A 26,583-nucleotide genomic window follows, 5' to 3' on the forward strand; every position below is an offset into this window, starting at 1 on the left:
TCCAACTTTTTGTGACCCCACGGACTGTAGTCCGCCAGGCTCCTTCTGTCCATGGGATTTCCCAGGCAAGAATACCAGAGTGGATTGTCATTTCCTTCTCCTGGGACTCAGGGATCGAACCCACATGTCCTGCATTGGCTGTGGGATTCTTTACCACTGAACCACCTGGGAAGACCATGTGATGTTAGAGGGATTTAAAAACTCAAAAACCACCAATATCGCCAACTATTTGGTCAAGGAGTTTGACCTTTTTAAAAACAAATTTAACCTTAGGAACAGATGTGCAGTTTCACAGACCGCATGTCCTCTAGGCTGGTGCCTCCGAATCCCATGTCCGGGGGAGCTGGCTTCAGGCTGCATCTGGGTAGGTTTAGGGGATACAGTGGCTGGTAAACAGATGCACGGCTTCAGGCTCACAGGGCAGCGTGCAAGATCCTCAGCTTCCTCACACCCTGCTTGCTCCCGGACTCGCTGTGATGCTGCAGTTAGCATAGCCGCATGGCTCTGTCTTCTGTTCCATTTCCTGCACTATTGCCTGGTAAAAGCAAGAATGAAGCGGGCCCTGCACTTGAGAGCCAAGCAGCTGAGTGAAACTACAACATGGAGCTTTGCTTTCTAAATTAATGCATTATTCGTTCATTTTTGGCTGTGCTGGGTGCTGGGTTTTCATTGCTGCATGCGGGCTTTCTCTAGTTGCAGTGATCAGGGGCTGCCCTCTAGTTGCACCTGTGCAGGCTTCTCATTGTCGTGGTTCCTCTTGTTGCAAAGCGTGGGCTCTAGAGTGAGGGCTCAGTAGCTGTGACACACGGGCTTAGTTGTCCCACAGCATGTAATCTTCCCAGACCAGGGATTGAACCTGTGTCCCCTGCATTGGCAGGTGGATTCTTAACTGCTGGACCACCAGGGGAGCCCCAGATCTTTGCTTAGTATCAGTCAGCAGGAAATTTCCTCCATGCTAAGCATGCTTGTGAGTGGAAGGAAGACTGTGGGTGACTTTGGGGTTTCCTTCATCATACGTGCCTACATTTTCCAAATTTTAAACTTAGTATATATTAATGACACACTGAAAAATACCATTTAAAGACTGAGCAGTGCTGTAGTATGGTAGACTAGGTTATTTGGACCAATCCTCCTATTCAAACTAGAAAATGATGGATAAACGTTGAAATGAGTCTTCTTAATGGCATTGGAAAGCTAACAAGGAGTCAGAATCACCAAATGGGAACCTAACCAGAAGTACATATGAAAAAAATTGGGTAGAGGCTGGGCTCAGGGATGAGTCTCTTCTGGGCACAAGCAGGCATTGCCACACTTTACTTCAGTTCAACAAGCTTGAAGTGCAAGGAGTGTTGTTAGTTGCTCAGTGGTTCCGACTTTTTGCAATCCCAGGGACCATAGCCCACCAGGCTCCTCTGTCCATGGGGATTCTCTGGGCAAGAATACTGGAGTGGGTTGCCCTCCTCCAGGGGATCTTCCCAACCCAGGGATTGAACCCAGGTCTCCCACATTGCGGGCAGATTCTTTACCATCTGAACCAACAGGGAAGCCCTGAAGTGCAAGGAGAGCTCGGCAAATCCTCGGGGGCAGGGGGGTGGATCTGAGAGGAGATACATTGCAGACGAACAGAGATTCCCTGAGGATCCTGACACAGCAGAAGTAAGCCGGCTCCCCAGAACCCCAGCAACTGGGGAGGTCACCCCAGTGCCAAGGAGGGTGGGAAGGCAAGGTCCCTGAGAAACTGTGACCACATCCCAGCCCTTCCTTGGATTTTCAGCCTCAATTTGCATCACCTGGATTGTCCAAAAGACAATCTGGACTGGATGTCAGGAGCTGGCAGTGCCCATGGCTGTCTGGCAGCAGCAAAAGCAATTCCCCTTGGGAGAAAGATGCTCTGGCTGAAGTCTTTCAAAGGTTATTCACAAGCAGTTCTTCAAGACAGAAGCAGCGTCACTGCAGCACAAACAGATTGATATATTTCCTCTAAGGACGAGACACGCTCGAAAATGTCTGCAGGGAACTGAAAGCTGTAAAAGTGATCCAACAGATCTGAGAAAAATAGACCCTTTGCAAATTACTAATCATAATCAAAAGTTATATGGACAAATTAGACAGATTTGATGGGGTTCAGCAAACAATCCATGAACCAGTAGGAGGAATTTTCCAGAAGGACGGATTATCCAGAAGTGCAGCACAGAGGGAAAATGGGGGAAATGAAGAGAGGTTAAGAAAGCCAAAGGAAAGGAGAAAGGAGCCCCAGAAGAGAAAGGAGTAACAGCATCTTCTGAAGGGAGAGTGACAGAGAAATCCTGCCACGCATGGCTTCATGGGGACCAGCCATTTCCAAGCAAGGTGAATAAAAAGAAATAAACAAACATATCTTAGTGAAACGGCAGGATAATAGAGAGGAAGGTAAAATAAAAAGCGGTTAGAGAAAAAGAAAATTATTTTCCAGAAGGATCTTTAGAACATCTCCAAATATCTGGAAACAAACTAACACTTCTAAGCAACCCAAGGGCCAAGGAAGAAATCAAAAAGGGAATTAGGAAGTATCTCGAGCAGAATGAAAATCAAAGCACAAATATTAAATTTTGTAGGATGCAGCTGAAACAGAATTAAAGGGAAATGAAGAGCTCTCAGATCAATGAATTGAATTACAAATAAATAACAAAGAGATCTCCAAATGTTTAGAAATTAAACACTTTAATCCCAGAAAGGAGAAAATTGTGCTATCACCCATGATGAAGCAAAGAGTCTGTATTTACCCTTTCCCCTCAAATGTCTAGAAAACCAGACAAAACATATGAAACAAAGGTTTTGAAGTCACTCCTTCCCTTCCCTTCCCTCTTCCCCTTCTCCCCCATCCCCTCCTTCTGTTCTTATTCCCAGCTTAATTTCACAAAGCATTTGAGGAATGCCATCAGGCTTGTCTCATTAGAACAAAATCTCCTCGAAGCTGGTGGCTGGGTCTTCTGTTTTGTATCTCATGTGTCCTGGTACAACGTCGCCAAGTTGTAGTAACCACTGGATGTTGTTAAATGAAATGATCATCTGTCAGTCCACAACCATTGTGACCCCACTTGGCAGCACACAGAATCTCTTAAATTTGTATTTTGCTTTGTATTTCTCTAAGCTTTTGAAAAACTTTTATTTCATTGGATTCTCTCAGGAGTTCTGTGCAGTAGGTGGACAGGTTTAATATGATCACTTTTCAGGTGGTTAAGTACAGAGATCCACTTCATCTGTAACACGCATGGAATATCTCTCCTGTTATATTGATTGTTCCTGGTAAGGATGATTAGAAGTTAGATGCCTTGTTAATCTTTTTTTCTCTTCTGGATTTCAACTTGAAGACAGCAGAGGGCGCCTGACTACATGAAAGGTACGCTCTAAATGTTAATGATAGGTTAGATTTAAGATTATTCATTAAAGTTTCAAAAATGTGAATTTCACTAAAATAGGACTCTGTACTTCATCTTTCTACTATTTTTGGATTCTGATCTCATTTTAAATGTTCTCTTCTCCCTCTTTTTTGGTAATGAGAGTTTCAATCTCACGTAAATCACCATGACACTATTAATTCCAAGAACCTTCCAATTTAGCTTCAAGATTCTTTCAGATAATTGAAGTATTAAATCCTGCATCTACCAGATCCTTCCAAATCTTCAGTAGGGAATAGGATCCCCCTTTGGTAGCTCTGAAGAGGCGACAACTATAATGTGTTGCAAACAGACATGCTGTGACTGAAGGGCCATCTTGCTTCAAGTGCATTGCCTCCAGATTACCCAATTCTCAAAAAGAATACAAGGATTAGGTATGTTCTTAGCCATATTGCACTAGAGGGAATGTAACAATTTCTGAGAGGCAGTATTGAGGCTTTGACCCCTTGTTGCTCACCGTTGAGGGTAATTATGTCTGCAGGCTCAGGGGCCAGGTTCCTGTGAAATTCTGCATTCCCTTCTGACTGACTGCTAGCTGGTTCTTTTCTCTGGCATCTGGAATGTCCTCCCATTCTCCTACCATCAGTGCTGGGGACAGCAGCAGCCTGAATCCTAGTCTACCCCCGCCCTCATAGTTCCCCAATTATATTTTCCTTCCTGAAGACTAGGTTTATGGACAGAGCTTGGAGCTGGCTGAAAAAGCACTCCTCCCTGGCTGCTCACTGATTAATAAATTGATTGGATCTAAGTGGATTTTGCTACCCATCAGTTCTTGGATTCTTTGGCAACCCACTCCAGTATTCTTGCCTGGAGAATCTCACAAACATCAGAGGTTGGTGGGCTACAGTCCATGGGATTGCAGAGTTGGACACAACTGAAATGACTTAGCACAGCACTCATAATCAACAGAAATTGATGAGGCCAGAGAAGAAATTCAGCAAGGCTTTATTGGGACTTCTGCTGCAGCAGGAGGGAGCGAAACCAAGTAGCAGGTTCCCTTGCTTGCTCCCAGATCGGGGATGGGGCAGGTGAGCTGGTCCCTTATACAGGTGAGGGTAGGGTTGGTCCAGAGGTGGGGGGGGGGGCGGTGGTGGCTTCCTCACTCCCTTAGTGGTGCTGTGTGCAAGGATCATGTACAGTAACCATGCTTTTGTTTCTGACTTCTCAGAAGTGGCAGTTGGGGTTTTTGTCTTTTTGTATCTTGTTCATAATTTGCCCCAACTGTGCATGTATGCGTGCAGTTGTTTTTAATCCCTTATAGTTTCTTTGCATTTTGTTTATGGAGGAGGCATTTGTCCAGGTGCAAGCACTGAGGAAAGGGTCCCAGGTCCCAGCCTGTCTCAATTTCTTTAAGGCTGAGTCTTGTGGTGTTTCACTCACAAAGCAGGAAAGATTATTTCCTCGTTTATGCTTTCCCTTTGCTGTGTGTTTGCTTGTCCTTGTCCTTAATTTGTTCTATTTCCTGATTCTGAGCATGAAATTATGCCTTCTAAGCAATGAGAGGCATTTTCACTCTGCTCTGTCCAAACCTTAGCAGTCCACGTACTATACGTATTTTTTCACATTTATTACGTTTAGTCAAAAGCTAGCGGGCAGTTTCGGTTTTCCAGACTTGGAAACTGACTGCTCTTGGAGCGGGGTCATTAGCCCTGCGCCATGATGGAGAGAGCAAGTCCCCTCACACAGTATACTTGAGGACAGTCACCTAGAAGGCGGGTGGGCAGGGCTGTTTTCCTTGCCGAGCACAGTATCCTCAGCCCCTAACAGTATCTAGTGCGTTTTACACCTTCGCTCGGGGTCTGCGAATCCTTTAAGAGCATGACCGTCTCTCCAGGGCAGGAAGCCACAGCAACTATTTAATTTGCCAAGGGTTCGTGCTACCGAGTAAGCCAACTAAGCCACTGTGCACGGGGCTCAGCACTGTTGAACAAACACGGCGGAGCGACAGGCGCCGCGTCCCCGGCACAGCTGAAGGGGGAAGAGGAAGGGGCGCGGCCACGCTGCTTCTAGGCGGACACCACTCCGAGCCCGAAGGCCCAGGCCGGTTTGTATAAACGGACCATGAAGGACTACGGAAGCAGCCACCCCCAGGAACAGGCCCCACCATTCGCCCGGAAACGCGCGAGAGGCGAACCGGAAGTGACGCACTCTCTACGCGCCCCCAGCACGTATTTCCTGCGCGCCGCGCGCCGCTAGAGTCTCACAGGCGGTTCAGAAGCCTCCTTGGATCCGGCGCGATGGGCAAAAAGGGCAAGAAAGAGAAAAAGGGCCGCGGGGCGGAGAAGACGGCCGCTAAGATGGAGAAGAAAGTGTCCAAGCGCTCGCGGAAGGAGGAGGTGTGCGGGCCCGGGGGGCGGGCAGGCTTCTTTCGTCCGGGGTCGCGGGCGTATCCGGGCCCCCCCTTGAGGGGCGCTGGCGGCGGCCGGGCTGATCCGGAGCACCTCTGCAAGCCTCAATCCTCCGCTTTAAACGGGGCACGTGACCCTCAGGGCAGCCCTGAGCAGTGAGCATCGGTGGAGGGAGTGGGACTGTGGGAAGTTCCGTAACTGTTGATGGTGACCAGGGCTATTTCTCTGTGTCTGTCCCTGTTTCCCTCTGTCTCTCCCTTCCTCTCCCTCCCTCCTTCCTTTCCTACCCTCTTTATCTTTCCACGTCTTTAGCAGGGTCTGCAGATGACTCAGTACTAAACTTAGAGGCGAGCGCTCTGTTCCTAATTGACTGTTGCTCAGGGACTCCCTAACCCAGGACAGTTTATAATGGTTAATGAGTGTTTGCTGCCTCCAGGCTTTGTGCTCCCTGGGCTTTCTCACAGCCAGTTGAGTTAGGTAGCTTTGGCGTCTCCACCTGACAGTCAGGAAATCAGAAGCTAACAGGTTACGCAGGTCAGCTGTGAGGTGGCCGGGAACTGAAATTTGACCAGACATCTCACATCCAGAGCTATTGACCACATACCCTGTCCCTTTTCTTCGTAAGGCATTCGTGTGTCTGTTTCGTCATCTATCAAATAATGAGGTTGGGCTCTTTCTCTCTCCATCTCCCGTCATTTTTCAGTTGGGGTTGGGGTGGGTGACTACCCTGGAGGTCTTTAGGGACAACTTAGAGTTCCGCTCAGCACAGAACTCATGTCTCAGATACCTGGTGACATCTGCACACAGGTGGCGGTCACACAGATTGATTCCTTCCCTTCTGCACGGTCCTGCTGAAGCCCCATTTCTTCACCCTGTCTGGGCGACCTGCATCTCCTGGGCTCTGCCTCCTCAGCAGCTCACTCCCCAAGGGCTTGCAGGGAAGGTTTTTAAAGACAGGGTGACAGAAGGGGCTGTCGCAGCATCAGCTCATGGACATTCTTCTGTTTGGTTGATAGTGAAGTAGTTGGGAATCAACGTCATCAACCTTCTGATTTCAGCTGGTCTGGAGTCTCCATCCTTGTGGGCAGCATGCAGTTAACTTCTTCCACTTGGTAGGGTTTTCAGTATCTGCAAAACAGCTCAATGGACATGGCTCAGAATGTCCATGGCTTAAAGTCAGAAAAGTCCTGACTTTAAGGCTAAGTTACTTTTATTTTGTCTTTCTTGACTTTTTTCTGCAATTTCCCACTCTTCTGATTAAATTTATTCTTTGGAACTTGAGAAGGCCTGGGAGGCTAAAGTTTTTCTACAGACAAGAGTCAGGCGGGGGACATGGCGGGGGTGTGCGGTGGGGTGGGATGGGGTTGTTCTGTCCTGGGAAGACCCCAAAGACCCCAAAGTCTTGGTTAGAAGACAGCACGGCCTGTGCTTCTAACAAAGGGGGCGACCAGACCTGCTCCCAACCACAGACATCATGGTCGCTCCTGTTCTCGAGTGACAGGGTGTTCAGTGCTTCCTGCTAACCTCGCCCAGCGTGCGTCAGTGCCATGACTGATACTCGCCCCATGACTGATACAGCAGCTCTCCCTGCAGGCCTGCTTGTCGCAACCATGCCTTCCTCCCACCTTGATCCCGTCTTCCCTTCTGCCTTAAGGAAGGTAATGACACTGGACTGGAACCTCTGAGTTCGTCAAGGTTCCACTAGTCCCTTGTTCACCTGTCCCTTCCTGGAAAGAGCCAGTGGTTCAGTAACTTGTCTTTAGTACCTAAAGGAGCATGTTTTGCACTCGGGACTTGGAGTCAGCAGGTCAGCTGTTACACAGAAGTAATAGGATGACAGGTGTTTCTGTGGACTCTTGTGAGGGTGCAAATTGGTAGAGTCAGTTGGGTCTTAAATTGTCAGTACATACAAAAATGGCAGATACAACATAGCAGTTGCACACATAAAGATTTAGCTTGGAAAAATTACCCCCAGCTCTGCAAAGACAGATCCTCCAACAGCCATGGTAGTATTGCTTGTAGAGTTTTGGAGTTGAATCAGATGTTCAGCAGCAGTGGAATGGGTGGAGAAGCTGTGTGGCACTGCCACCATGACAGCGAAGAGACTCAGGGCATCAGGCTGCTCTTTCAGCAGGGTAAAGCAAAGAAACAAGTTGCAAGGGAATATTCAGTGTGATGACATTTACATGGAATTGGAAAACTTGAGACAGTAATGTACAGAGCTTAGAGATACGTTAACAGGTAGTGAAAGCATATAGAAAGATGCCTGAGAGTCAGGAGCCCTCAGTTCCAGGCAGCGGCTGCTTCCGGGAGGTGAAGGGGGTACCATGGGGAGGGGGGTTGCAGGTGGCTGTTCAAGCCCAGGGCAAGTGATGTTCTGCTGAAAGAAGCCAAGAGGGAGCCTGGGCAGCTGGAGAGTGAGGAGGTAGGGTGAGACATGAGGTGGGCGAGGGAGGAAGAATGGCCTGGAAGTATTTGTAGGTGCAGGAAGGACGCCTCTCCGACTTTCAGGCCCTGCAGAGTGTGGAAGCTGGGCAAGAGCTGGCATGAGGTGAAGTGGGGAGAAACGATGGGGGACAGATGCCAGGTGTCAGCATGAGCCAGGTGCTAGGATGAGCGTTGACAGGCAGGTGGGAGACTTTGCTGTGACAGACGGGTCAGCATCCCTGTGGGCTGGGGGACACTAGTGTAAATTCAGGGACTGAGGGTGGGAAGTCTGAGTTCCAGCACTGCCCAGCCGTGTGCAGAAATAGGCACCTTAACCTCTAAATCTGTAGTTGTAACAGTGGAGATGTTCTTACACAGGTTGGCTGCAGCTGGTAGTTGACGACCCCCCCGCAGTGTGCAGGCACATGTCAGTAAGCAGACTGACATGTCTGGGTCACTTGGAACTTACATTTTGTTATGTTGGTAGAAGGTGGAAACTAGATAAATGAACTTAGAAATGTCAGACCCTGCTCTGCGGACAACAAAGCAGGCTGGTGTGGTGGCCCGGGCTTTGGTTTCTGGCGGTGATTGAAGGTGTTGGCGTGAAATTGGGTGGGCTTGTCTGAGAAGAAGGCCTTTGGTGGGTGTGGGGAGTGAGGGTTTGGATTGAGATGACGCATGTGCCGTGTGCCGGAGCTCAGGTGCTGAGTGTTTGTCCTGTGTCAGCTTCTGTGACTTTGAAGTGGAAGGAACAGTTCTAATTCCTGTCAGGTCAGGGGGTCTGAGGAGAGCTGACCCAGGCATTTGGCCATGTGTAACTGCTTGTCTGTCTGCAGGAGGACCTGGAAGCCCTCATAGCCCACTTCCAGACTCTCGATGCCAGAAAGACTCAGGTCGTGGAGACACCCTGCTCGCCACCTTCCCCACGGTAAGCAAGCTACAGGGTAGCTTCTGACAGTTTTCTGGTAGAAATTGGAAAGCTGCTTGAAACAGGCACCATGTTTTCATAAGTAACCGGGCACTTGGGCATTTCCATCATTAGAACCCACTAGATCAGCTCCTACTAGACAAGGCGCTTTTTTCACCTCTGCCTCTGACGGGTGGGAGGGAGGCAGTTCAGCTCTGTTGTTGCATGGAAACACGGAGAGGAGGTCTGCCGGCCCTGCTGCTCATCAGGGAGGTTATGCGGGTTTGAAACCCCACCTGGTGACAACCTGTGTTGAGGGTTTTTTGTAGACAGTGTTGTGTTAGTTTCTGCCATACAACAAAGTGCCTCAGTTGTGCATGCATACATAAATGTTGTTGTTGTTTAGTTGCTAAGTCATGTCCAACCCTTTGTGACCCCATGGACTGTAGCCTGCCAGGCTCCTCTGTCCATGGGATTTCCCAGGCAAGAGTACTGGAGTGGGTTGCCATTTCCTTCTCCATGTGTCTGAGGTTTTTAAAGGCTCCTCAGAGGTACAAAAGTTAAAAAATCAAGATGCTTTTCACTGTGCTCATTCATAGCGCTTTTATGTTCTCACGTGGAAAGTGTGACCATTAAACATAAAACTGTAAGCCATTTTAGATGGGTTTGTAGTTTATGTGAGGAGCTCCAGTGTCTGTTTTTAGGGTTTCAGACCCGGTGGAAGGAGGAGGAAGGAGCAGGCTGTGGTTTTTCCTTGGCTCCTTATCCCTTTGTTCTTGCCTCCTCAGCAAATGCCAGCAGTTCTCTGGTTTGATGCAGGACCCAGGGCTCCGTCATTCTTATCCCTGCTCCAGGCAGAGCATGGCCAGGACACAGAGCTCCTCGAGCTAGGAGCCCAGGGAGGCCAAGTGACCCTGATGAGGAGATGCATGTCCTTCGGAGAAGGGGAAATGCCTAACTTCCCAAGCATCCAGGGCTGTCTTGTTAAGCTGAGAAATGATTTGCTTCATTTCCTTCAGGCCTGAGTGGAGGCCTTGGCCCAGCACATCACAAAGGGAGGTGGTGGAGTGTCCCCTCCGCCTCAGTGGGGTGCAGGACATGGCCTGAATCCCACGACCTTGCCCCCAGCATGTGGTCGTTGCCTTTCAGGGTCAGGAGCAGTGTGCTTACTTCTGAGCGGACACCAGGGGCTTTCCCTAGGCTCCCAAAGGTTCCTCCTGTCCTTCAGTTCATAAATTCCCCTGGGAGTCAGGGTTTATTTTCATTTTATTTGTCATGTTATCTTTGGGTCAAGCCTAAGGGTCACATATGGTAGGTGGACATGTTCATCTGAATTGTTGAAGCAGATAAATCCATGAGATCGTGAAGGCTTTACCTGTGCAGGGCCCCTGAGGGAACTCGCTTTGAATGCGGGTTGATTTTTTTTGGGGGGGGGGAATGACGTTTGCCTTAAAGTATGTTGCTCTAAAAGTCAGGTGTAATGTTCCAGTATAATTTGAAACCTTGGCAGTGCCCTACGTCACCAGGTCACTGGGCAGCCTCCTGAAGGAAAAGGGCAGGTGCTAGAGATGAGATCTGCTGGGACACAGACCTTTCAGGGGTCACCTCAGTACTGTCTCAGTTCCTACCACGCCATCAAATTACAGGAAAAATCCATGAAAATCACCAAGTTTAAGTGTGTGTATCCCCACGTCTTTGCTCAGAGATGATTTAATGGGAGCGTGAGGGCAGGGTGCTCGGTTGTATTGGAGACCACGGTGCACTATTTTGACTTGAGGGTTTGACTACAGAGTTTCTCAGCCTATAGAATGTCTCTGTGTATAATAAATCCCCAGTTAACAACGACAACAAAAAAAAAACAGTTTTCCCTTTCCCTTTGAGAGGCATTGTTTGGCATTGATGTGGTAGAGGACATCTTGGGAACACTGCCCCAGGGGCTTCTGCACAGAGAGTGTTTTCCCTCCCCGTGGCCATACCCTTCAGTGCTTCCTGCTGAGATGTCAGGGCTCACTTAAAACTCCTGCAGAGCTGTTGCCTCATCCTCATGTGTGAAAGTAAGCAGAAAGGTGTGTGCATTTTCCACATGGAAGCAGTCTGGGATGTGTATTGAAATGCTTGAATAGTGGACCTCTGAAGACAGTTAGATTGTGATGTAGGAGGACAGAGCTGTGAAGCAGGACGGCTCTGGGGAGAGTGGCACAGGAGTAGGAGCCCCCGACTCCCCCCCGCCTGATGATGTTTCGCCAGATGCTGTGTGAGAGGCGCTGGGCCCTCCTGGGAGGCTAGCCTGGGTGTCAGTGTCCTGAGGGTGATGCTGCCATTAAGGGCGGTGCCTCAGCTTCCGTCCTCAGCCCGGCTTCTCTTTCCCAGAAGTTCAGGACAAGCTGGTCCCCGGTGGTGCAGCCTGTGGAGGCAGGGAGACAGGCCCTCAGTTTGGGCGTCACGTGGTTTGATTTTGTGTTGAGCTGCTGCTTGTGTCTCTTGCAGGTTAAATGCCTCCCTCTCCACTCATCCTGAGAAAGATGAATTAATCCTTTTCGGAGGTGAATATTTCAATGGCCAAAAAGTAAAGTATATATTTTATTCTTTCCCTTCAAATTTTCCTGAGTCTCATTTAGAGGAAAATTCCTTTTAGGCACTGATGTCAAATTCCCGTTGTTCTTTAACTCCCCGTCACGTGTCCTGCCTCCACACGGCAGGACTGGCCTGGGGTGTGGTCCTTGACAAGCCACCAGGGTCCTTGCGGGCCCTTGAGGGTCACGGCTCTTCCTGCCTGCATGAGGTGGGCCACGCCCTGCTGTCCTTCCTCGTGATAAGTTCCCAGAGGTGTTTGAATAGGCAAAGTGCTGATACATGGTAGAGCAATTGATAACATCATAAAAACTGTAAGTTTGATTTTTGAGCAGACCAGGTAGCCCTGTGTTTCAGAGCTACAGATGAAATAGTTCCAGAGTCCTGAGCTCAGCTTCCCTGCACGGCAGTCCACAGGTGGTCTTTGTCTTTGTGTCAGCATCCTGGAGGGTCCGGGAACTGGCCTTAGGAAGCACACTGCCCAGGGAGAGCTGGTGATTGAGCTCTACCTTCTGCTTGCCATTGCTTGTGTGGAAGCATCGTTCGTGAAGTTCCTCTTCCTTCCTGCAGACTTTTCTGTATAACGAACTCTACGTCTACAACATCAGGAAGGACAGCTGGACCAAAGTGGAGATCCCCAACCCACCTCCAAGGCGCTGTGCTCACCAGGTACGTGTGTGTGACCGTCGGCCTCCCCTCTTCTCATGTTGGGGTCCTGACGCAGGATTCCGTGACGGACTTTCGAGCTGGCAACCTCCTCACTCTGCTGTCTTCGCCTGGAATGTGTTTTTTCTATTTTTTGGCTGTGCTGGGTCTTCGTTACCACATGGGCTTTTCTCTAGTTGAGAAGAGCGAGGGCTGCTCTCTAGTTGCGGTGGCCTCTCTCATCACAGAGCAGAGTCCCTGGGGCATGCGGCTCAGTAGTTGTGGCGCACGGCCTCAATTGCTCCGCATCATGTGAGGTCTTCCCAGACCAGGAATAGAACCCATGTCCCTTGCATTGGCAGGCGGACTCCCACTCGACCTCCAGAGAAGTTCTCTTGTTCATTCTTATAACTAAGTATTTGAAACAGTGTTGGGGCTCAAAAGGTAGTTTGAAAGAGTGAAACCTCTCCAGTGTCAGCCTCCCAGGGCGTGACTGAAACATTCCTCCACACTGTGGTTCTCCTCCTGATTCAGTGCTCAGAAGTAGCCTCCTGACTTGAAATTGGGTCCACAAGGGGGACCTGCCTGCCTGAACTGCATCGACGTCTTGTGCATAGCAAGGCTTGCAGCCATTTGGACTGGTTCATATTTTGGAAGAGAAGCGTGCACTGCTTTTTGATTTAGAACCTAGATCTTAGTAAGCCTGGGTTTTAATTAGTAACTGGCTCTTGATAAGTTCGAGTCCATTCACCTGAGCCTACTCCAGCTCTGAGAACATGTGCACCCCGGCCTCCAGGCTAAGCACCGAGTCCTGTCCTGGTCCAGGAGTACTCTAAGTGCCCCCGCCCGATGCCTGGCCAGTTCCCGGGCCCCAGGCAAGCAGGCTGAGGGGCTTCTTTGGTGGTGTTTTCTTATCTGTTTCAATTAGTTATTAACTGTCCTTGAAGAACTAGTATCATAAGAGTCTTTGAGATTTTGGTTCAGTCATTTGGGCAGGCTCTGATTCATATGTATATCTTGTGAGTACTTCTTGAGTCTAGGACTTAATTTTATCCTTGTAGGTAAGGTTGGCTTGCTATTTACTCTGTGAATTTTCCAACAAATCAGAGCTATGGGAAACAGAAAACTGGGGGTGAAGTCTTTTGCCTAGAGATCATTATAGTGCAAATTCCACTGCATTATATTTTGAGATGTAAAAATTTCCTCATTTTGGACTAGTTCAATGAATGTGGTAACAGAAGCCACGTTCTTTATCTTCTCTTTAATCAATCACGGGTAGAAGGAGTAGAAAGAGAAATCTTATATGTGCACCCATCATTCTGTCATTTCTCTGAGATCCTAGATTTTTGGGGGTGAAGTTTATTTTAGCAGGTAATTTGAAAATTTAATGCCATTTTCTAAAATTAATACAGCTGGTGAGAGAAAGGAAAAGGCCACAAGGCCCCCGAAGGTGTGCCCAGCAGCCTCGTGGACCTCACTCATCAGGTCTGCCTGGTGCTCCCCTCCCGGGACCCTCCCTGGGTAGAATGTTCAGATGCTCCTGTCTGGGTGGACTGAGCAGGACTGTTGAGAGTTGAAGGGCGGGGGAGGAGGGGTTTGGGCGCAGCTGAAGTTCACCTCTTCTTACTCATCTGATGGTTTGTTTTTCCCGAAGCAACAACTCACTTGAAACAAAACACATTCTTGCAAACAGTAGAACAAACAGTTCCCTATGGTTTAAATAAAGAGTCACCTCTGTTCTCGTCAGCCTTTGTGTGTGCATGAGCAGTGAGTAGTCGGTGTTTACAGAATGCCTACTCCTGGGTGATTGGAATTGTGCCCACAGTGCCCAGGGGAGCTGCAGAAGGCATTTCCTTGCTGCTCAGTCACAGCTCTGTCATGTTCCACCTGAGCAGCAGGGGTGGCTTGCTCACTGGGAACTGGACATCTTTTACACGCGAGGCGCACTTCCAGGGCTGAGATGCACCAACAAAAGGACCCATTTACCGTTTTTTATTATGTCTCCTGGGTTGTTTTCTTTGGTCCTGGTGGCCTGGCAAGTTGTTAGGACTCGGCTTTCCCAAAGTGGATGCATGTGGCTGACATCAGAATCCACTCACAGAGTCTGTGTGTTGTTTTGGACTCCATTGTGCCTTTTTTTTTTTTGGCCTTTGGAGGGAGAGTTGTGACCTTAAGGTTTTCTGGACATGATTTTATTCCATTGAAGACAACAACACAGAAACCCAAATGCCTGGGAAGCGTACAGCCTTGTGTGACACGTAGGAAGGTAGACACTGGTGGGGGAAGCCCTGCCTCGGCCTGGGAGCAGAGCTGTCCTGCTTTGGCCACTGGACGGTGTTCGACCTTTGTTAGGTCCAGGGGACGGTGGCCGTCAGTCCGTTCAAACCATTACTTCAAAACAACTGTGAGTATGTATATGTGTGTGTGAACATGTGTTTGTAAAGGAGTTTATTGCTTTATTTTCAAATACATAAATTAATCACTCCAAAGTGGGCCAGGGGGCTCAGTGGTAAAAAATCTGCCTGCAGTGCAGGAGACACAAAAGCTGTGGGTTCCTTCCCTCATTGGGAAGATCCCCTGGAGGAGGAGATGGCAACCCACTCCTGTATTCTTGCCTGGAGAATCCCATGGACAGAGGAGCCCGGCAGGCTACAGTTGATGGGGTTGCAAAGAGTTGGACACAACTGAGCGCATATGTGTGTATTTTCTTTGTACTGTTCTTCCCAGTTGATGCATTGTTTGTAATGCTATCCCAGGCATTAAATAGCTTCTATAATAAGATATTTCAAAACTACGTTGTATCGCAAAGCGTGAATATACCACCCAAACTTCTTTAAACTCAGAAAAATGTGTTTTGTTTGGGCCTAAGCTAATTTTCATGTCTGGTTTGAAGATTTGAAATAGTTCCTTACAATCACTGGGGTTTTAGAGTCACAGGAAGTTGATTTGTCTTCTGATAGGTCAATGCTGAGAGGGTGCACAGAACTGAGTGGAAATGGCGTGGGGGGCCACATCACCCTGCATGTGTCACCGGGACCCTCCAGTTAGTCCACGGCAGGGGTGGCATGGTGATGGAGCCACAATTCTGCGGCATTAAGCTTAGTTAAGTGACAGCCTGTGCTGCAGTGAAAGCCTGGGGTGCTCCGAGGGTGCCTGGAGGCGGCGTCCTGGGAACCACTGTCTGACCGCCCAGTGTGTGCTTGTCCGTGGAGGTTTGCTGGGGCAGGAGGCGTTCACCCAGAATGCTTGGGCGTGCCTCGCATCCAGCTGCCCCAGCCCACTTCTCCTGTCCCAGCCACATGGTGCCTGCTGCCTTGGACACTGCTTCTGAGCCCCCGGCCAGGAGCTACTCGGCCACTTGGTGTGAAGATGTGCCCAGTGGCCTGCCCTGCTGCCAGAGCCCTGGGACTGGTGACACCAGGGCAGGGTGGCTCTCCGTCTGCCCCCTACAGGCATTCACTGACTAGGTAGCACCCCCACATTTTTGGGGTACTGGCAGAAGTGATTTCTGTGAAGTCTGTCCCCTCACGTGATTCACATAAGAGCAGCCAAGTTGAGTCTCCCCCAGCCATGCCCTCCCTGGGTGGCGGGCCCTCCAGGGAGGGGCTCCATTGCCCACTGGCCTCCAATGACTGTGGCTCTGTCGGCCCAGGCAGTCCTGCATAGTCCCGTGTGACCTGTGAGTCCTGGGCCTTCAGAACCAGAGGGGCAGGCCTTTGAGGCTGGGGTGTGAGCTTGGAACTGAGTGACCAGGGAGAGGTCTCCAGTTGGACTGAAAGCTGTCTGGCTGTGCCCTGACCCATCACCATTCTCTCAACAGGCCGTGGTGGTGCCCCAGGGTGGTGGGCAGCTGTGGATCTTCGGTGGGGAGTTTGCCTCTCCTGACGGAGAGCAGTTTTACCACTACAAGGACCTCTGGGTGCTGCATTTGGCCACCAAGACCTGGGAGCAAGTCAGGTAAGGTGCTGGGTGATGAGCCCAACCCCTGGGCCCACGCCTGTCCCCTGCCAGCATTTGGAGCTCAAAACACGTGGCTCTGGGAAAGCACATTGTGCAGGCCTGATGGTGATGGCGGTGGCATGTGGTGGCGTGTCCCGCGGTGACCTGCCAGGCTGTGTGTGACACGTATCGTGCTCCATTTTAATTGCTATATGGTTTTACAGCCAGGTTTTTCTCATTTACTTAAAATTACTCTGCCATGCACTCATTGTTTTCATAAGAGCTTTAGGATCAATTTTTCAGGTTCTGTCCTTAACCATTCTAATGGGATTTCGATTGGATTGCAGTTTGTAGATTGCACCTAGGGAAAATTAACACCTTTCTAATCCTCAGGGCCCCCCCTCCCACGCCATACTCCAGGAACGTTTCACATACCTGCTCTTAGGAGTCTCAGGTTTAATTTTGTCATTCAGTAACCTTTAAACTGGCCCAGAAGTAGACTTTCCAGTCAGAGGGCGTGTGTTCCTAGAGCCTTCTCCTGTGGCACTGCGGGCACAGCTCTGAGCAGCACCCAGGGGTCTTGTCTGGGGTGTTTCTACATGTTTTCAGGCTCCATCCTTGCTTCACAGCAGCAGGCACTACCGCGGGGCGGCTGCCTCGTCTGCACTAAGAGGGGGTGTCCTATAGGACTCAGGAGGTTCGATAGCACAAGTTGGTGGTGGAGTGGCTGGGAGACTTGTCAGCCTGTGAGGAGGGCTCAGAGCCGAGCGGACACCTGTGTTGGTGATTCTTGGACTGCGATGCCTGGGGATCTCTGAAGATGCATCTTCTTGCCCTCCTCCCTCCAGACGTCATCTGATCCAGAGCCTCTTTAAAATGGGCTCAGGAATCTGCATTTGACAGCAGCCCCTCCCCACTCCTCAGTGACCCTGATGCAGACAGCCTTGGATCTCAGCTGGAGGCTTTGCCTACCAGCGGGTCTCATGCTTATCTTAGGCACTGTTCACTGATGTGAAAAACGTCTGCTGCCCTGTAAGAAAACTCACGTAAAATGCCTCTTAGATCCTTCACAATGAAAAAGAGTGTGGATATGGCTTCTGTGATTTACTACTTATTGCAAAATGGAAGCACCTCCCCACTTGTGTGGCAGGGACGTGAGGGCCTAACTGACGAAGGCCCAGCATAGCTGCAGAGAAGCCGGTGGACTGATTACTCTGGGTGGCTTTGTCTTGGAGCTGCTGCTGCTGGTCACTGGGCCTGGTTATTAACACGCCGACATAAGGGCCATGGTGGGGAGAGCGGTGACTGCTGGCAGCTTCTCTGTAATTTTTTCTTAGTGACCGAGAAGCAAAGGGAAGGAGCTTCGGCCAAAATGAAGGCTGGTTTTGCTATTTCTGGGGAATATTGCTGAGCCCGGGGGAATCCACACGGTGTGGGCTCCAGTCCTGGGAAAAGTGCAACAGGAGTTCACTGTGAACTGAGTTTCTCCAGACTCCAGGATTTGGCCCTGCTCTCTAGAAAAGTATTAGAACCCCTAGAAGAGTTTCGTTTTCTAGGAAATGTTTTTTACTCTTCTGGGTGTAGTTTGAGGGAAAGAGAGAGAGAGAAAAGTTTACCCAACAGTGAAGGCAGCAAGGACAGGTTATATCGGCACTGGGGTCTGTAGAACCTTTTTCAGCTTGTGAATTAGCGTTTGTGGAGCCATGCCTGAGTACTGGCACGGGGGCTGATCCACAGTGCTCTTAATGTATGAAGCCTGGACGTTTCCACCAGTTTTTCTTGAGCAATGACACCAGGGACTTGACAGCTAAGTGGATATTATGCCCGAGCTCCTCGTCTGTCATCTCCATGGGGCCAGGAGCCACTGCCAGACCCAGCACCATCTCCATCTGGAACTTGATCCTGGGCTTCACTTCATCCACTTTGGTCTCTGTGTCCTCATTGTGGGTCTGCAAGGAAGGGAACCTGCCAGCTTTCTTCAGGCCTGGGCCCCACATTTGTGGGGTCTACTTGATCAGACTCTGAAGCCAAAACCATATCATACTTCTTGGCCAGCTTCTTATTCCTGTTGAATTCCTTTAGTGCCTTGATGTCACCGTGGGGGATACCCACAGCCTTGGCCTTATCACAGTGTTGCTGGTCTCCCAGAGCGTGTATGGAGAATAGGGGCGGGGAGTGGGCTTAAGCCTGATGGTCCTGAGAAGTGTTTGAGGGTCATAGTTCTTTTCGTTGTTGTTTGGGCCACGCCACACGGTGTGGGATCTTAGTTCCCTGACCGGTGTTTGAACCCATGCCCTTGTGTTGGGAGTGCGTAGTCTTAATCACTGGACCAGCAGGGAAGTCCCTTCTTGGCTTTTAAGCAGGCTTTTCTCCTGGGAAGCAGGGTGATTCCCAGACGTCTGCCTCGTCCTTCCTGTTTGCCCTACCCATGTTTCTGTAGCACGTTTACGAGTAGCCCCTTTGGAGACTTGGCTGTCTTCCTTTATGCACGCTCTCCATTCTAGCAACGTTTAATAGACGTCAGGACAGTTTGAAAACAAGAGGAAAAGTCCTGGTGTTACTAATGTCGAGGAGACCAGAGGTTAAATGTCAGCACAGCCTCCCGATTTACGTTCGGCAAGCGTGACCAGCTTTACTAGATGTTTTGAGAGTCCCTTCAGTCTCTGCCTTCGGTGGTAGGTGCCTGCACAACTGACCTGATTTTAAGATTCTGTCTACGAATCCTGTTTTTACTTTCGTAACATACAGCCTCTCTCCCTATGCTCAGCTGTATTTCCTCCAGAAAGTAGGGGAGAAGAGTGGGCTGTGCTCTGTGGACGTGCAAAGGCAGCAGTCGACATTTATCCACCTGTCCTGTCTCTTGTCTTTCCTGGAGGAAGAAATGGCAATCTGCTCCAGTATTCTTGCCTGAAACATTCCATGGATGGAGCTACCTGGCAGGCTATAGCCCATGGGGTCGCAAAGAGTAGGACACTGCTGAGGTACTGAGCACCTGTCTCTCACAGCACAGACTTCTCTGTGGTAGTTTATTATTATATGAACACCCCCACGAATGGTGGTTTCGGTACTGATCGTAATAGTTAAAGAAGGATACAGCTCTGATAGGCTGCCTGGATTCTAGAAACTGCTGCTAATTATTCTGTGCAATGTGATTAAATACTTAATAACTCCCCAAATCTGTTTTTTGAGTGGTGCTTGGAAAAGTGGGGCCAGATTCTGAAGGTACCTATTTGGTTATGGGGAAGATGCTGTTCCCTGTGGTTTGAGTCCGGCTTCCGGCCATGTCAGAACCAGTCTTGCGGAAAGGTCCCTTCTTTTTCTGAGGATGGGCCGCTAGATCAAGTTACCCATCAGCTCAGCCTGTGTGGCCTTGAATCTCTGGGGTTACGAGAGAAATTTTTCCCTCTGCTCAGTAAATGTCTCAGGAACAGCGTGGTACTATGGCATATCTTTTGTAAGGTGTAAACTTTAAAATAACTCGGGGATGCATTTGCATACTGAGTGCCTAACGCTCTGTTTGTATCCGAAGCCCATGGAGTTACTTGATGTGTGTGCATTTTCTGTAAATGTCACTGCAGCGGTGGGTTGGAAAGGGCCTGGGTGATGCTGAGTGGCAGCATGCCCTGCCAGAGCGCCGCACCACACGTAACTCGGATGTGCTGAAAGCTCTCCCTCCCACGGCAGGACACATGTATTTTTGTGCTGCTTATAGATCTGGCTGAGTAGGACATGTGAATTTTTTAAGACTCCATATTTAGGAGTGACGGCAGTTGAAAAGTGCCTGTTGAAGATTGAAATATAAACAGGTTTTTTTGGGTGAGTTTATTTTTCTGATGGGGTATATAGAGCCTTTTTATAGGAAAAAATTCCCATTTTGGTTACAAAACACAGCCGTACTTGGCTACTGCCAGGAAAGTTAATTGAGTCCTCCGTGCCTGGCCCACGGAAGGATGACATGCCCTTCAGATTCTTGGGTGGGAGGCCCTGACCTGGCCACCCTGGGGGTCATCTAGGGGCTTGGCTTGCTGGCACTGTTTCTGTAGGTCACTGGGCCTCTGCAGTCACAGTTACTAGAGTAGCACTGGGAACATTTGTGCTCGCCTGTGTACCTTTTCGGAAGTAGAATTGGAAGCGAATCTACTAGCTTTTGAATGAAAACCTGTTTCCCAGGTTGTGTATTTGTAAAGTGTTATAACAGAAAGTTCCTCAGAAAGGCAGTCTGCAGCGCACCCAGCAAGGTGGTGTTCTTCTCATTCACTTTCTCTGTTGTGTAGGTAGCTGTATGTTGGGGCTTGTCACCGTGGCACCCAGCACGGGGGCATGGGGTGGTGGTGTGGCCGCTTCTCCTGTGGCCTGCAGCCCGCTCCGAGGACAGTGCTGCTTCCTCTCTGCAGAGAGTACAGGCGTGGACCTGTGGTGTCGCGGCCTGGCACAGCCCCTCCTTCTGAACTTGTCCTTCTGGTGTTTTTTATCATGAATTTACATGAGAAAACATGCTTACTCGGTTTGTGGGTGATAAAAAGCTAGGGGGGAAAGCAAATAAGTTGGTTGGCAAATTCAGCTTTCAGAGTCATCTTTGTGGACCAAATCAAGCAGGATGAAATTGAAGTGGGGCTGAGTTTTCCTTGTAGGTTGCATTTGGAAGAACTGCCCATGGTAGAAGGGAAGAAGGATTTAGTAAGTTGAAATCCTGGTCGTCATCTGCATATGGTGACGCTACCCCAAGGCTGATGCTTAAAGATTGGATTAGCAGGATATAGTTGACAGGGACAGATAGTTTTTGGTTGACTTTCCATGGCTGAGTACATTGGTCAGTTTGAATGACATGTTAAAAGGAATGTTAGTAAACTGGGCATTAGGAGAGAGAGACTGGGATGCTGAGGCGTTCGAGGAAAGGTGAGAGAAAGGGATTTGTTCTAGATTGGAATAAGGAAGGACCCTGGGGGTCCTCATGGCCACGTATGATGAGTCGTTCATCTGAGATTTGCTGGTGGGGAGATGCTGGGATGGGCAGCTCGAGCTTCTCATTCATTTTGAGTCTCTGTTGTATCTTTTAGGGCCCGCGGTTTGGGGGAAAGCTTTGTAGAAAAAAGTGGAAATTGTAGAGAGGAGCTGGACTGGGGGGCTCAGGTTGTAACCATCCTTTGTAGCCTGGACTTGGTGGTTGGATTGTGTAGGTGGGAGAGCCAGATGGAGACAGCACCAGCGCAGAACAGGGTGAGCAGAGGTAGCTGGCAGATGGGCCTGGCTTGACCACGTCAGCACTTTTTAAATCGGGTCACTTGTTTCTGTACTCTTGAGTTTTAAGGGTTGTTTATTTTGGATAACAGCCCTTTATCAGGTGTGTTCTTTGCAAATATTTTCTTCCAGACTGACTTCTAATTCTCTTGATACATCTTTTGCAGAGCATAAGTTTTAAATTTTAATACAGCCCAGCTTGCATGCGTGCTCAGTCACTCAGTCGTGTCCGACTCTCTGCGACCCTGTAGACTATAGCGTACCAGGCTCCTCTGTCCATGGGGTTCTGCAGGCAGCACTACCGAGTGGGTTGCCGTTTCTTCCTCCAGGGGAGCTTCCCTACGCAGGGATTGAACCATGTCTCCTGCGTTGGCAGGTGAATTCTTCACTGCTGAGCAGCCTGGGAGGCCAGCTTGTCTGTCAGTCATTTTACATGTAGGCCTGGGATCCATTTTGAGTATTTTTTGCAAAAGGACACGTAAGGTTTGTGTCCAGGTTCATTCTTTTGCATTTGGACGTCCAGTTGACCCAGCACCATTTGTTGAAGAGACTGTCTTTGCTCCATTGTATTGCCTTTGCTCTTTTGTCAAAGATCAGTTGGCTGTACTTTTTAAAAAATTGATTAATTAGGTTTTGGCTGTGCTGAGTCCTTTGCTGCACACAGGCTTTCTCTCATTGCATCGAGTGGGGACCATTTTTCATTGCGGTGCACAGGCGTGCAGGCTTCTCGTTGCAGTGGCTTGCCTTGCTGCGGGGCATGGGCTCTAGGGCGAGTGAGCGTCAGCAGTTGCTGTGCGTGGGCTCAGTAGGTGTGGCACATGGGTTTAGTTGTTGCCCCATGGAGTGCATGGTCTTCCCTGAAACCATGGCAGGCTGACTCAGCCACTGGAGCACGAGGGAAGTCCTGCTTGACTGTACTTAGGAGATCTGTTTCTGGGCTGTCTTTTCTGTTCCACTGACCTACTTGTTTATTCTTTCACCAATACCCCACTGCTTTGGTTACCATAGCTTTGTAGTGTAGTCTGATGTCAGGAAGTCTGGTTCCTCCAGCTCCGTTTTTCTTTCTTGGGATTGTTTTGGCTATTTGAGGTCTTCTGTGTTTTCATACAATTATAAAAATCTTAATTCTGTGAAAAATGCCATTGATAATTTGATGGGGATTGCACTGAATCTGTAGATTGCCTTGGGTAGTATCCTTTTTTGACAACATTGATTCTTCCAAAGAACGTGGTATGTCTTTCCATCTGTTTATGTTAGTTTCAATTCCTCCCCTTCCCCCCCATCTTCAGTTTCTTTAATCTCCGTCTTATATTCTGAGTACAGGTCTCTTGTCTCCTTAGGTAAATTTATTCCTAGGTATTTTATTTATTTATTTTTTGATGTAATAAATGGGACTGCTTCGTTAATTTCTCTTTCTGATCTTTCATTGTAGTATATAGAAACGCAGCAGGTTTTTATGTATTAATTTTGTATCCTACAACCGTACCAAATTCACTGATGAGCTCTAGTAGTCTTCTTTTTTTTCATGGTTTTCTGTTATCATGTTTACAATTTCCTGTATATAGTTGCATGTCATTTGCAAACAATGACAGATAATTACTTCTTTTCCAATTTGGATTCCTTTTCTTTTTCTTCTCTGATTACCATGGCTAGGGCTTCCAAAATGTGTTGAATAAAAGTGGCAAGAGTGGACATCCTTGTTCTGTACCTGATTTGAGAGGAAATGATGTTAGCTTTGAGCTTGTCATATGGCCTTTATTATGTTGAATTAGGTTCCCTCTGTGCCCACTTTCGAAGACTTTTAGTCATAAATGGGTGTTTTGTCAAAAGCTTTTTCTGTGTCTGTTGAGACGATTATATGGTTTTTATTCATCAGTTGCTAATGTGGTGTATCACACTGGTTGATTTGCAAATGTTGAAGAATCCTTGCATTCTTGGGATAAATCCCACTTGATTATGGTGTGTGATCCTTTTAATATGTTGTTGTATTTAGTTTGCTAGTATTGTGTTGAGAATTTTTGTGTCTATGTTCATCAGTGATATTGGCCCTGTAATTTTCTTTTATGGTATCTTTGTCTAATTTTGGTATTAGAGTGATGGTGGCCCCATGGAATGAGTTTGGAGTGTTTCTTCTGCGGTTTTTTGGAATAGTTTCAGAAGGGTAGGTGTTAACTCTTCTCCAAATGTTTGGTAAAATTTGTCTGTGAAGCCATCTGGTCCTAGACTATTGTTTGTTGGAAGTTTTTAAGTTGCAGTTTCAATTTCAGTACTTGTGATTGGTCTGCTCATATTTTCTACTTTTTCCTGGTTCAGTCTTGAAAAGCAGAACCTTTCTAAGAATCTGTCCATTTCTTCTAGGTTGTCTTATTTTATTGGCATATAATTGCTTGTAGTAGTCTCTTGTGAGTCTTTATATTTTGTGATGTCAGTTGTAACTTCTCCTTTTTAGTTTCTAATTTTATTGATTTGACCCCTCTCCCATTTTTTTTTTTTTTGGTGAGTCTGGCTAAAGGCTTATCAATTTTGTTTATCTTTTCAAAGAATCAGCTTTTAGTTTCATTAATCTTTTCTGTTGTTTTCCTTTTTATTACATTTGTCTCTGCTCTGTTCTTTATGATTTCTTTCCCCTTTTGCTAACTTTGGGTTTTGTTTCTACTTCTTTCTCTAGTTGCTTTCAGTGTAAGGTTAGGTTTTTTTGTTCAAGACACTTCTTGTTTCCTGAGATAAGATGGTATTGCTGTGAACTCCCTCTTAGAACTGCTTTTGCCGTGTCCATCAGTTTTGGATGCCGTGTGTTTGTTGTCATTTGTTTCTAGGTTTTTTGTTTTTTTTTTACTCTTTGATTCTTCAGTGATACATTGGTTGTTTAATAACATTGTTTAGCCTCCACATGTTTGTGCTATTTAAAGTTCTTATGACTGATTTTTGTCTCATAGTGTTATGGTCTGAAAAGATGCTTGATATGATTTCAGGTTTTCTTAAAATTACTGCAGCTTGCTTTGTGACCCAGCTTGTGATCTGTCCTGGAGAATGTTCTACGTGCAGTTGAGAGGAATGTATATTCTGCTGCTTTCAGGTGGGATGTTGTACAAATACCACTTAAGCCCATCTACTCTAATGTGTCATTTAACGCACTGGGGGATTTTTGCAGAAGCTAACACCTGTGGCTGGCAATTTGTTACATGAGTGAGTTTTGTAAACAATTGTTCATGTATTTGGCTGGTTTGGACCTTAGATGTGGCGTGTGGACTCTCCAGCTGTGGTGCGTGGGCTCAGTAGTCACAGCACATGGGCTCCAGAGTGCGTGGGCTTTGGTAGTTGCGGTACCTGGGCTCAGTTGCTCTGCGGCACGTGGGATCTTCCCAGACCAGGGATCGAACCTGTGTCCCTGCATTGGCAGGGGGATTCCTGTCCACCGTGCCACCAGGGAGTCTCCCTTGTGAGGCTTTGATAAAGCAGTCTGTCTATATGTACAAGATTGTTTCAAGTTGCTGGTGTTAATTTCAAATGCACTTCTAATATCCTACACTTACATTCTCCTCGTGGTTGCTGAGTTTGGTGTCATATTTGTGTATGGTCTTTCCTACCTTTACCGCATGTTTGCCTTTACTGATGAGCTTTTCTGTTCATAACTTTCTTGTTTCTAGTTCACGGCCTTTTCTGCTTAGAGTTCTTTTAACATTTGTTGTAAAGCTGGTTTGGTGGTGCTGAATTACCTTAGCTTTTGGATGGCATCTCTGACTCGATGGACATGAGTCTGAGTAAGCTCTGGGAGTTGGTGATGGACAGGGAGGCCTGGCGTGCTGCAGTCCGTGGGGTTGCAAAGAGTTGGACATGGCTCAGCAACTGAACTGAACTTGCTTGTCTGTAAAACTCTTTAAAAAATGTGTGTTTACTGGGCTGCGCCTGGTCTTTGTTGCGACATACGGGCTTGGATGCCTTCTGCCCCTTTCCTCGTGTGTGCTGCCTGTTATTCCCTGGATACGGGGCGTGCGGGTGTTGTGGCCCATGCACATGCCTGGTATGACGAGGCAGTGATCAGTGCCTGCTTGTGGGTCCCCGCAGTGGTGGCGGCCGCTGGGCCCGTGGGCCTGTGGAACAGTAGGGACAGTGCTCGGTGCCTGCTTCTGAGTTTCTTAGCGGTGGCAGCCTGCGAGCTCCTGAGATGGCAAGGACAGTGACTGGCGCCCAGTGCCACCCATGCGCCCTCCAGATTGGGGGCAGCCCTTGTCAGGTGCTCGCGGTCTCTTGGCGGTAGTGGTGGACTGTGTCCTCCTCGTACAGCGGGGGCAGCGCCTGGGCCTGCTCGTGGGTCATGTGGCGGGGGCAGCGCTTGGGGCCTGCTCGTGGATCATGTGGCGGGGGCAGCGCTTGGGGCCTGCTCGTGGATCATGTGGTGGGGGCAGCGCTTGGGGCCTGCTCGTGGGTGTCTTAGCTGTTGTGACGCCCATGTGTGCCTTTGGAGTTCATGTAGGTGTGTCCTGTTCCCTGAGAGTATGTGTGCAAGGAAGGGAGCTCTGTGGTGGTCCTGCCCCTCCTTTGTGTGCCCCCAGCAATGGTGCCTTGCCTCTGGCGGGCCCAGGCTTCTTCCCAGTGCACCCTCAGTGGCCATAGTCCAGCCTCTTCAGGCTCTCTCGGTGCAGCTAAGCCCGATCCTCCCCCTGGATCTGACCTCTGACGCCCGGGCATCAAGCATGAGGCCCCCGCGCACACCTGTGGACAAGCGTCTGAGGCTGGGGAGCGCAGGGTGGCGGTCCCCGCTGGCCGTGCAGGTCCCTCTGTTGTGCCTTCTGCTCACTGGGTCCCGTGCTCTTCTCTGAGGCTTCAGAGCCCCTCCTACGTCCAGGCTGGTCTCCCTGCCCGTGAGGGGCCTGCCCCGGGTGCAGAGCCTCTCCCGCTCCTCAGCCCCTCTGTGGGTGTGGGTCCCTTTCACATCCGTTCAGTTTGTTTGCTTTTTCTTTCTCTTGCCTGGTTACGTGGAGGTTTTCTTGCGCTTTTGGAAGTCTGAGCTCTTCTGCCTGGCGTTTAGTAGATGTTCTGTGTGAGTCGTTCTACTCGTAGATGTGCTTTA

The 26,583-nt window shown here is 48.8% G+C and overlaps 1 protein-coding gene and 1 pseudogene across 4 annotated transcripts in view; one reads left to right on the forward strand and one right to left on the reverse strand.

Annotated features, from left to right (window-relative positions):
• The first annotated feature begins 5,614 nt into the window (after positions 1–5,614).
• Positions 5,615–26,583, forward strand: part of KLHDC4 (kelch domain containing 4) — a 30,324-nt gene continuing 9,355 nt past the window's right edge. Inside the window, exons 1-5 of one of the 4 annotated variants that reach the window (XM_070388581.1) lie at positions 5,615–5,773; positions 9,049–9,140; positions 11,607–11,685; positions 12,261–12,359; positions 16,156–16,292. In XM_070388581.1, the coding sequence (XP_070244682.1) occupies positions 5,675–5,773; positions 9,049–9,140; positions 11,607–11,685; positions 12,261–12,359; positions 16,156–16,292 (506 nt within the window). In that variant the 5' untranslated portion in view covers positions 5,615–5,674. Of the gene's footprint in view, positions 5,774–7,408; positions 7,444–9,048; positions 9,141–11,606; positions 11,686–12,260; positions 12,360–16,155; positions 16,293–24,485; positions 24,589–26,583 lie in introns of those variants that run through there. The other 3 variants (XM_070388582.1, XM_070388583.1, XM_070388584.1) reach the window with 3 other exon arrangements.
• On the reverse strand, positions 17,707–25,829 carry LOC102275024 (large ribosomal subunit protein uL1-like; annotated as a pseudogene).

This window comes from Bos mutus, chromosome 18 (assembly GCF_027580195.1).
Source record: "Bos mutus isolate GX-2022 chromosome 18, NWIPB_WYAK_1.1, whole genome shotgun sequence".
Lineage (NCBI taxonomy): Eukaryota > Metazoa > Chordata > Mammalia > Artiodactyla > Bovidae > Bos > Bos mutus.